At 37.3% G+C, this 11,596-nt stretch overlaps 2 protein-coding genes across 2 annotated transcripts; both read right to left on the bottom strand.

The window, feature by feature from the left end:
* Positions 1-176: 176 nt before the first annotated feature.
* Positions 177-783, bottom strand: LOC141649976 (NADP-dependent D-sorbitol-6-phosphate dehydrogenase-like). The gene is made up of 3 exons (XM_074458639.1): positions 706-783; positions 522-623; positions 177-410 (listed from the first exon to the last, which is right to left on the bottom strand). The coding sequence occupies exons 1-3, from the start codon at positions 781-783 to the stop codon at positions 177-179; spliced, it is 414 nt and encodes a 137-aa protein (XP_074314740.1).
* Positions 784-6,157: 5,374 nt separating this feature from the next.
* Positions 6,158-10,994, bottom strand: LOC141648491 (NADP-dependent D-sorbitol-6-phosphate dehydrogenase-like). Its single transcript, XM_074457189.1, has 6 exons — positions 10,685-10,994; positions 9,069-9,163; positions 8,441-8,558; positions 8,006-8,138; positions 7,051-7,270; positions 6,158-6,563 (listed from the first exon to the last, which is right to left on the bottom strand). The coding sequence occupies exons 1-6, from the start codon at positions 10,818-10,820 to the stop codon at positions 6,333-6,335; spliced, it is 933 nt and encodes a 310-aa protein (XP_074313290.1). The 5' UTR covers positions 10,821-10,994; the 3' UTR covers positions 6,158-6,332.
* Positions 10,995-11,596: the final 602 nt, after the last annotated feature.

Genomic DNA, 11,596 nt, shown 5'->3' with positions numbered 1-11,596 from the left:
CTACTTTGGGGCTTTGGGCTATTATTTTCCGGTTAAATTCAGGTATTGCTGCTATTCAGAACGGGATAATTTCAGCGTGTCTAACAACACCTAGCCTTCGATGCAAGATCATGTTAATAGAAGAGAATACAGAAAATATACACAATGCAGAAGTTTCGGGTTGGTAGAAATGACATTCAAGCATAAAAATCTATTCCCCAGAACTTGGCTGATTGTTGATTGGTCCTGTACTTGCGATCGATGCTCTGAATCTGTTCCATGTCTTCCTTTTTCAGTTCAAAGTCGAAAACTTTGATGTTCTCCTTCAGTCTTTCTATCTTGGATGTCTTTGGTATGACAACAGTGTTGCGCTGGACACCCCACCGAAGAACAATCTGGGCCACAGTTCTCTTGTACTTCTTTGCAAGGCCCTGATTTACGGCATCACAGAGAAAGAAATGGGTCAGAACTCAGAAGCAGACTCGAAAAAACAGTATTGGACTCGAAAAATGGTTTTGAAATTGCTGATACTAGTACAGTACCTTAAGAACAGGATCATCCAAGCAAGAAACCGTCCCAAACCTTTCGCTGTTAGCAGCAGCGCCTCCTAAAGGGGTGTGAGCAGTGACAACGATAGAATGCTTCTGACAGAATTTCACCAAAGATTCGCGCTGGAAATAGGGATGTGTCTCGATCTGGCTCACTGCAGGCTTTATCTTGGCGTACGCTAAACAATCTCTCGTCAAAAAGATGTCGTAGTTGCTGCATGTATTTATCAGAAACAACTTGACAAGTTAAAGACATTGTATGTATGTACATTTTGAATGGAGATTAGATGAAGCTGTCAAGGATCTGTTACCCGATACCAATGCTCCGTACTAAGCCCAAGGAAACAAGCTCTTCCATGGCGTGCCAGACGGTTTCCAAGGATATGGTTGTGTCTATCTCCAGCACACCATCCTCATCCAAGGTACTTGCAGTGGTTCCAACTCCTGTTAGAAAACCAACGTAAAAGTTAAAACAAACCTCTGCTCTATTCGGGGTGCACGTCCCTTAGGGTGTGTTTGGATAGTAAAAGTGGAGGGAAAGGGAGGGGAGGGAGAAGGAGGGAAGAGAAAGGGATGGAAGGGAAGGGGAGGGAGAATGGAGGAGGTCATTTTCCTTCCAAATCTTGTCTTTGTTGGAGAGGAAATAATTTGGCTTGGAGGGGGGAAGTGGAGGGATTCATTTTCCCTCCCCTCAAAATCCCTTCACCTCCATTTTGCTAACCAAACAAAGGATTTATCATCCCTTCCTTTCCCTCCCCTCTCTTTCTCTCCAAATCCTCCTATCCAAACAGACCCTAAAGTGGAGAGAAAGGGAGGGGAGGGGGAAGGAGGGAAGGGGAAGGAAGAGAAGGGAAGGGGAGGGGGAATGAAGTGTGGTTGTTTGGATACAATTTCCCTCCAAATCTTGCCTATTGTGGAGAGATTTTGATTATGCTTGGAGGAGGGAAATTGGATCCCTCCAAATCTCTCCCCCTCCATTTCCCTCCACCCTCATTTGCTATCCAAATAAGGGATTTTAAATCCCCCACTCTCCCTTCCTTTCTTTTCCCTCCAAATACCTCAATCCAAACACACCCTTAAAGTCGACAGTGCTGAAGCATGGACCTGTATGTTTTGTAGCCACCGGAAAGTGAACCAGGTACAAATCCAGATAGTCGAGCCGAAGTTTCTTTAAACTATCTTTGCAGGCTTCAAGAACATTTCCATGGTCTGAGTTCCACAACTGTAACAAAAGTCATACATAATTACATCCTCGAGCTGGGGCGAGCACCCCTACTAACCCTACCGTAACTCCACTATTGTGAGAGATTTTAACTTAAGATCGTATTCAGGAACACCTACTTAAGGTGAATGAATATACTTACTTTAGTTGTTATGAAAAGGTCCTCTCTTTGAACAAGTCCACACTCAAATGCTTCCTCAAATGCTTCCCCAACCTCAGCTTCACTTTGGTAATTAGCTGCAAACAATATTCAATATTCAATATTCAATATTCAATATTACCAATAAATTTATGCAAAACCATACAAATTTTAAAGGGTCGGGTTTGATTACACGGCACACTCGTATCTACGTGGTACCCCTCGTTTTATACAACCAAGTGATAACCTCAGGGCGACTCTTTATTCTAGTGCTCGTTCTAATGCTTGCCTTAGATAGTCTTCTCAATCCTGCTGATGTATGTGAAAGTGTTCGCCTTATGCTTCTATAGTTTTTTCAAACCTTAGTTAATATTATTTTCTTTATTTACTTACTTTCAGATTTAAAATAATTATCTTAAGATAATAAGATCCTATCATATAGGTAACATTATATTTAATTAAGATTTTCTTTAATTATTGTTTTATTATATATGTATGAAGTTTGATATCGATTATTGAACAACACTCAACATCAGTTGTACGTCTAATGTCTATTTCTCAAAAACTCGAGTGTGTATGTAAACTATAAACATCACTCAACATTAGCGGCGGATCTACTAAGGTCATTTTGGGGGGCGCAGACACCGGAAACAGATTTTTTTTTTACATATTTTGTCTAATTTACAGGCTAAAAAAATAAATTTATAACTTTTTTTATGTGTATATAGATTTTAAATTTTAATCCGGACCCTGAAAAGAAATTTTTCTGTATTCGCTATTGCTCAACATCACTTAAATCGTACAATATATAAACATCCCTCAACATCACTTAAATCATACAATATATACAGAGTAGCTAACTACTTAACATGACGATAAAAATGAAATATAAATCGAATAATCGATAAATAAACAAATTAAAAGCGGGAAAAAAAATTATACCGGCACAATCAAAGTGACGATATCCAAGTTTAATAGCAGAAATAATATTATTTTTGATATCTTTCTTGTTCATACGCCATACTCCAAGGGGTTGTTTGGTTGCCCACTAAATTACACAGGAACTTTAATTCATGTGAATTGCAAAATGGGTAGGTTGTTTGGTTACCCCAATTCACATGAATTGGAACTTCCCATGAATTCCAATTCCTCCATAATGGAGGAAGTTGCTTACCTAGATCCCCCTAGGTAAGTGGGAATGCCTACATGAATTACAATGCCTACATGTAACCAAACAACATTTTCTAATTCACATGAATTCTAAATTCATGTGATATGACACTTCCTAGGCATTGTAAGTTCCCGTATGTAACCAAACGACTCCCAAGTCCCATTACTGGCATTGCATACCCATTGTTTAGTTTTATTGTTGTCATACTTCAAAATATGATTATGAAATATGAAATTTTTAGTACATAGTATGAAGTTACACAAGGGTTTAATTTATACACAAAATTTTTGGAAAGATGATTTTTCACCAAGTTATTGAGAGACCAATTTATCGCATTCTTTTATGTATATTTTCGTACCCGTTTTATTATTAATCGTGACTCAAAATATTTATTTCATTTTGTACATATTTTCATAACAACCGTACATATTTTATTATATATTATATTTTTATTAATATCTTATTTTATTATATACAATACGTATTTAATTTATTTTTTTCCGTGCCAATTTTCCATCAACTTGTAACTGGTCACCTATTTGTTTATTTTATAAGTGGCAATCATGGAGCACTTCATTAGAGAGGATACAAAAAAAAGTGGTTGAAAATGATGAAATTATTTATTTTTGTACCCACCCAAGATTTTATTTCTATAAAAAAAGCCATAAATTATGTTGCTTGTTTTTGGAATGCAAATATGACTAATTTGGAAGCAGTTAGTGTTGCCGAAGACGGGTTGGAGCAAGTGACGGATAATGTCACTCACAAAACAGATATGGGGGACAAGGTGGAGGCACCCCCATGTGCTTCCCTCTCTCCTCTATTTGGGTCATTTGTGAGAGGAAATGGTATCCGTCACTCCAAAATAACGGATACGTGCCGTCTTCAATGAGATTTTGTGATTTGGAAGTATGTGTCCATGTATTGTCGGTCATTGGTGGGTGATTGCAAACACCATAACTCCATAAGGGTCGTTTGATTGCTGATAGGAAGTTGCATTGTCTAGGAAGCGATAAATTGCATGATTTTAGAATCCTATCTTTATTAATTTAGGAGCATTTACTGAATGGAGAGAGAGTCACGTCATATATACAACATTTTTTTTTTTTGGAAATTCAGTTTTTGGTGGGTCCCACTGGTGTGCAAAAGAATTTATTTCTTAAAAATGTCCAGTCAATACAAAAAAGCTACAATATCTGGCTTAGAGATAATTTTATGAAATAATTATATAAAATCGGAATGAATAAATTAATTACATATAATCGGAATGAATTACATAATTAATAATAAAAGTACATAATTACAAATGGGAATGCAAAAAAAAAAAATATATTCATCAAAAAACATTCATTCCGACCCAAATACATACCCGTGCAATTTTGCACGGGTTTAAAACTAGTTTATGTGAATTAAGAAATGTTGTTCGGTTGTATAAAGGAAATGCAATTTATGTAGACATTTTCATTTATCTAGGAGGATCTAAGTAAGCAACTTCCTCCATTATAGAGGAATTATAGTTCTAAGGTAATTCTATTTCATGTGAATTGGGGTAACCAAATAAGTTACCCATTTTGCAATTCACATGAATTGGAATTCCTGTGTTATTTAATGGATAACCAAACTCCGAAGAAACGCTCGCATAGATAAGACTAAGGGTGGGCAAAATCTGGTTCGGATCGAAAAAATGGATCACTCCACACCGAAATCTACCGGACGGGAACCAGAATTAAAAAATCTGGTCCAGTCTCTGGTCCACCATTTTCTAAGATTCCGGTTTCCGGTCCGAACCGGTTTAGATCGGAAAGAACTGATTTAATGTTTTTTTTCCTTGAAAATATATTATCTTCCTGTCCAACCGGTCCGATCCAGTTTGGACCAGAATTTGAAAAAGTGATCATATTATGTCAAATTCCGGTCCAACCGGTCTGGAATTTTTGTAATCCAGTCCCGGTCTATATTTTTTTGTCAATTCCGGTCCGGTGTGGTCTGGTTTTGGGCCGGTGCCGGGTGCCCACTTTTTCACTACTTGTTACATGAAAATATATGAGCAAGGGTAGTTTAATGAACTTAATTTAATGAACCTGAATCGAACAAGCACAAAATATGTTCAAAACTCCATGAATTAGTAACCTACCAATGTTTAGTAGCGGAGCTCCGTAAATATGCTAAGAATTTAAATCGAAGCCGTCCATAAACATTGGTCGATCTCAAACTCACAATTTCAAGTTTTTCTGGGAATTTAAATTTCAAGTTGATAAGAGTTGACATTCAAATTAATCAGGCATAATGATAAATAGTTCACTGTTGATACATTAATCGTGAAGGTCATATATGCTGGTCTTTTTATTGCTAGTGGAGGCTTGGACCCGACTGTATGGTTATTGTTTGCATTCGTGGTACGTCTCTTTATCTTTGATAAGTAAAGCGGTTATAATTTATAAATACCTAGAAGCGTATTTCTGGACGTTATCTCTTGCTGAGAAGTTTTGTGATGATTTTTGGCAGGTTACGAATCTTATGTTTGCAGCAACAGAGACGCACAGATGGTATCATCGGAAATTTGACAATTATCCCTGCAACAGATATGCTGTGATTCCATTTATGTATTGATAGTCGAGTCTCATAGCGATTAGTTTGCGCGTGTAATCCTCTTCGCAAGTGTTCTTGGAATCATATCATTTATGACTCTTTGTTTAGATCAATGGTGTAATGAAACCACTTTCAATGTCTATATTGCATAGTTACAATTTTAGAGTGCATCAACTGGGTGAAACCAACTTTTTTTTTTGTTAGGTTATTCAGAATCGGTTATTGATCATGTCCTATGTTGCGTAGCCTTAGGTTCTGTTTGGTAAAACTAACTGAAAAGGTAGCTGAAACCTGAAAAGCTACCTGAAACCTGAAAAGGTAGCTGAAATTTAAGAGCTAATAAGCTACTAAAATTTTGGTCAAATAAGCTATTTTGACCAAATAAGGTACCTGAAATGTTCTACCAAGCTCTGCGAAACAGGGCCTTAGATGAAAATCCACGGTACAAATCGTTCAAAGAGAATGCAGGAAAGGTATGCAATCCAGGTCACATGAACAAGCACAAAACATAAGCAAAAACAAGCTAGAAGCTCCATAAATTACTTCTCAATGTTCCAGGGTTCTTAAAGCTCCATAAATATGCTAGGAATTTAGTTGGAAGTCGGCCTTAAACATTCGCAGATCTAATTCACAGTTCAAGTTTTTTTTCTGGCAGTTCAATATCAAGTCGGTAGGAGTTGAGATTCAAGCATATAAATCTACTCCCCAAAACACGGCTGGTTGATTGGTCCTGTACTTGCGATCAATGCTCTTAATCAGTTCGATGTCTTCCTTTTCCAGCTCAAAGTCGAAAACTTGGACGTTCTCCTTCAATCTTTCTATCTTGGATGTCTTTGGTATGACAATAGTGTTGCGCTGGATGCCCCACCGAAGAACAACTTGGGCCACGGTTCTCTTGTACTTCTCTGCAAGGCCCTGATTGACGACATCAGAAAGAAAGAAATAGGGTCAGAACTCAGAAGTAGCCGAGGCAAAAATCATTTGACAAGAAAGACCCGATATGAGACCTGAGCAAACTAAGCCAAAAATGATCGGAAACTATAATTGAACTGATGCGGCCCGTAAGACCTTTATTAGACTCGATATTGACCTGACCCTAAACCAACTGTCTAACATAACCAGAAATAGCCCCACTCAGGCTCAAACATTCAAGTTGTACTCTAATTTACCGACTCGACCCAAAGTGCATAAAAAACCCGAATATGTGCCAGTACAAGCGTACATGGCTCGACTGACATGTTTTCTAGTTCTAGTACTTAAAGCATGGAACCGAACGAGTTAGAAAGAAATCAACATATTCAGGCATGCACAGATAAATTATGTAATAAGATGACATACATACATTCATGAACTTTCTTTCAACTAAAAAAGACAATGGTTTTCGAATTGCTGGCATGAGTACCTTAAGAACAGGATCATCCAAGCAAGAAACGGTCCCAAACCATTCATGGTTAGCAGCTGCCCCTCCTAAAGGAGTGTGAGCAGTGACAACAATCGAATGCTTCTGACAGAATTTCACCAAAGATTCACGCTGGAAGTAGGGATGTGTTTCAATCTGGTTAACAGCAGGCTTTATCTTCGAATACGCTAAACAATCTCTGGTCAAAAAGATGTCGTAGTTGCTGCAAGTAGTTTTCACAAATAACGTGAGAAGTAAAAGACATGGTCTGACCATAAAAGGGCATTGGATGATAATTGATACAAGCCATTTCACACACAAATCCCCAATATGTATCAACTACCAAACACAAAAAAGAGGATATATAAGCATCATATTAGCAAAAGGTTATTTTTTATATACACCATCCGATTTAGTCCAAATTGAGTTGGATAGGATTGCAAGGGGAGTACAACTCCCCCTTCTGAGTTTTAATAATAATGCGTTCATATGAAATTGAACTTGAGACCTTTGATTAAGCTAGTATAATCCTTAACAGTTAATCTAAGTGCTCAAGGGTTCATATGAACAAAACTAATGCGTCTTTTAAACAAGTAGGTAGATCAAGCAAGCTTGAAAGCCGAATCAATATCGATACTTACGTAAATACTACTCCCTCCGTCCCGGTCATTTGTTGTCCTTTGGTTTTGGCACAAAGACCAAGAAAAGAGGAGAGAGCCAATTACTAAATGGCATGTGGATCAAATTGAGTGTGAATGACCAAATTGTTCATCAAATGCATTCCTAATATAGAAAGGACAACAAATGACTGAGACACCTCAAAATGGAAAAGGACAACAAATGATCGAGACGGAGGGAGTAAATAGTTATGGACCCTTGAGCACATTCAAACATCTAAAGCTCATCTGCATAGTTGTGTACGTTTGAAAGAAGATTAGATGTGGCTGTTAGGTTCTACCTGATACCGATACTTCGAACTAAGCCCATTGAAACAAGCTCTTCCATGGCATGCCAAGTGGTTTCCAAGGATATGGTTGTGTCGATCTCCAGCACACCATCGGCATCCAAGGCACTTCCAGTGGTTCCAACTCCTGTTAGAAAACAGAGGAAAAAACTTAAAGGTCTATTGCTTTAACTCACCTGAAGTGACAGACGCAGCACAGTGTCGAAATCTTCTTCACAATCGTATGCTGTCTATATTGTTCAAAGTTTGAAACTTTCACTTCACATAGTCACCAATGTTAGAGTAATGCATCCTTTCATCTTATACTTATCCATATTCAAGTACTGCCTTTACATACTAGTCCGAGCCTTTCCGACAATGTTGATGCATGGACCCTAGTAGCCAGCATCAACACGGTGAACCCAAAGAATCAAGACTTCAAACAATTACCTGTATGTTTTGTAGCCACGGGGAAGTGAACCAGGTACAAATCCAGATAGTCAAGGCGAAGTTTCTTTAAACTGTCTTTGCAGGCTTCAAGAACATGTCCATGGTCTGAGTTCCACAGCTGTAAGAAAGTCATGTATCATCTATTAATATACCAGACATGCCAGCCCATTATCCGTAATATTACCAAAAATAGCAGAAATACTCAACTCCGTGTCTCCGTCCACCCCATTTACATTTTACTTATTTCCTCTTTGGTCTATCCCAAACAAATGTCGCATTTCTTATCTAGTTGGAAAATGAGCTTATACTATCCCAGTAAAGTAATCATAGCGGCAAGGTTAGTGTTATATATGTACAAGTAAAGGTTTCAGTCAAGGGGTGAATAATGGTATTTCATTACTAAAATATGACTTCTAGTCAAATGAGAACAATATAAATGAGATGGACCGACAGAGTATATGAGAAGGTCTAGTTTGTGAGACTAACGCAGTAAGACATAAACTCTATGATTAAATGAGGAACACAGAAAAGACTTGGGTATTTATCATATCTGCAAGACTCAGACGGTTTCATACAAGCCTCACTTCAAAATAGAAGCATTGTCATCCTAGAGCATGAATGTACTTGCCTTGGTAGTTATAAAAAGGTCATCCCTTTTAACAAGTCCAGACTGAAATGCTTCCTCAAGTGCCTCCCCGACCTCAGCTTCATTTTGGTAGTCGGCTGCAAACAGTAGTCACCGCGATCAACCCAACGTCACAAGTCACAAACTCACAACCATACTATCAAAGCTTCAATTAAAGTTTCAACTAACGTAAGGTGGACTGAACAGAAGCTAGCATAAGAGTAGTTTACTCATTCTTATCGGAATCATAGAGAAAACAAAGATATTAAGCATAAAGCCATAAATCACAAACAAGATTTCTTTAACCGCCATTCATTTTTCATGGAAATGTACCCTAGTAATTCACAGGAAGCTCCCAAACTACTCCATAACAATAACATATACTCCCTCCCGCCGTATCAATCATTTGTTTACCCTTTTTTATTCTGAGTGAGGAGTACTTTCATCAAAGGTAAACAAATGATTGAGACGGAGGGAGTAGCAGTCCATCTACTTCACATAATCACATTCGACCATCTCTTATCTTTCACTTATGTCTCAAAAATCCAATCTTTTTCGTCTCAATCATTTGTTTACGTTTTTTTATTCTTCGTGAGGGGTACTTTCATCAAAGGTAAACAAATGATTGGGACGGAGGGAGTAGCAGTCCATCTACTTCACATAATCACATTTGACCATTTCTTATCTTTCACTTATGTCTCAAAAATCCAATCTTTTCCGTCTCAATCATTTGTTTACGTTTTTTATTCTTCGTGAGTAGTACTTTCATCAAACCTAAACAAATGATTGGGACGGAGGGAGTAGCAGTCCATCTACTTCACATAATCACATTTGACCATTTCTTATCTTTCACTTATGTCTCAAAAATCCAATCTTTTCTGTCTCAATCATTTGTTTACGTTTTTTTATTCTTCGTGAGGAGTACTTTAATCAAAGGTAAACAAATGATTGACGAGGAGAAATGTAGATCCATCTACTTCACATAATCACATTTGACCATTTCTTATCTTTCACTTATGTCTCAAAAATCCAATCTTTTCCGTCTCAATCATTTGTTTACGTTTTTTATTCTTCGTGAGGTACTTTCATCAAAGTAAAACAAACGAATGATTGGGACGAAGAAATAGCATCCATCTACTTCACATAATCACATTTGATCATTTCTTATCTTTCACTTATGTCTCAAAAATCCAATCTTTTCCGTCTCAATCATTTATTTACGTTTTTTTATTCTTCGTGAGGGGTACTTTCATCAAAGGTAAACAAATGATTGGGACGGAGGCATCTACTTAACATAAACACATACGACCATTTCTTATCTTTCACTTATGTCTCAAAAATCCAATCTTTTCCGTCTCAATCATTTGTTTATCTTCGATTAAACTACTACTCACCGCAAATAAAAAAAAAAGAAACAAATAATCAGGACGGAGGGAGTAATACTAAATATTATCAAGTGGGCATTTGATGGGTATTTCAATACAATCACAACAACAACAACATTACCCCAGTGTCTCAAGTGCTCTCATAAATTGCGGGTTTTTCGATATGATGAACAAAGTAAAATATAAATCAATAAACAACCAAATTAAGCAAGAAAAAAAGAAAAGAAAGTATACCAGCACAGTCAAAATGACGATATCCAAGTTTAATTGAAGAAAATATGAGATCTTTGATGTCTTTCTTGTCCATACGCCATACTCCAAGCCCAATTATTGGCATTTCGTGACCATTGTTCAGTTTTATTGTTGTCATTTCTTAGAAAATCGGAGTTTGAATAATAAGGGTTTAATTAATTTGTGAGATCGTGGAATTGATTACTTCACTGAGATGAAGTAGAGAATAGGGAATATAAGTGTGGCTGTAAATGGTGCACTCAAATTATGGTACACTGTAACTGTACTTCCGTAGTGCATATGAATTATGACCCGTTTATGGATCGAAACTTTCTAAACTTAAGTCTAAAATTAAACTAAAGTGACAATAATAGAAGGTAATATGTCGAGTCGTGTCGGTGTAGGGCTAGTAAAATTGGGACTGAGCATGACCCAGTTAGGTTATGGTTAGGGCGGGCTCGTGTAAATTTTTTCTAACAAAGTGAACGGGTTTGACCTAGGGCCTTGCCAAGGGGAGAGTGACATTGACCTGGCGGTAGGAAGGGTTGCGCACTTGTGCCATGTTGTGTGGTGAGGTAGCCGGGTAAAAATTGGCCCAATGTGATGGGGTGGGCCGAGTTGGGTCACCACATTGGCCACCTTAAGATAGATAATCAAATTATCTATCAAAAATATTCGCAGTATACAACAACGTAATTGCTACATCTTACACGCACCTTTACTTAATCCTACCCATTTTGTCAACTTTTTCCACAATTATCCTTCCTTTTTTAAAAAAAAAAAGGTTATCTTTTCTCCTCTTTCAAAACCTAATTTAGATGGCAATTAAACAAGATAATTACTTCATTTTGTTGATTAGAATATAAAAAATTTGATCGAATGTTTTGTGAATTGGATTTATACACTTTTTGAGTC

This window comes from Silene latifolia, chromosome 3 (genome assembly GCF_048544455.1).
Source record: "Silene latifolia isolate original U9 population chromosome 3, ASM4854445v1, whole genome shotgun sequence".
Taxonomy (NCBI): domain Eukaryota; kingdom Viridiplantae; phylum Streptophyta; class Magnoliopsida; order Caryophyllales; family Caryophyllaceae; genus Silene; species Silene latifolia.
The sequence above is the reverse complement of the archived record's forward strand: the minus strand, read 5'-3'. Positions and strand labels throughout refer to the sequence as shown.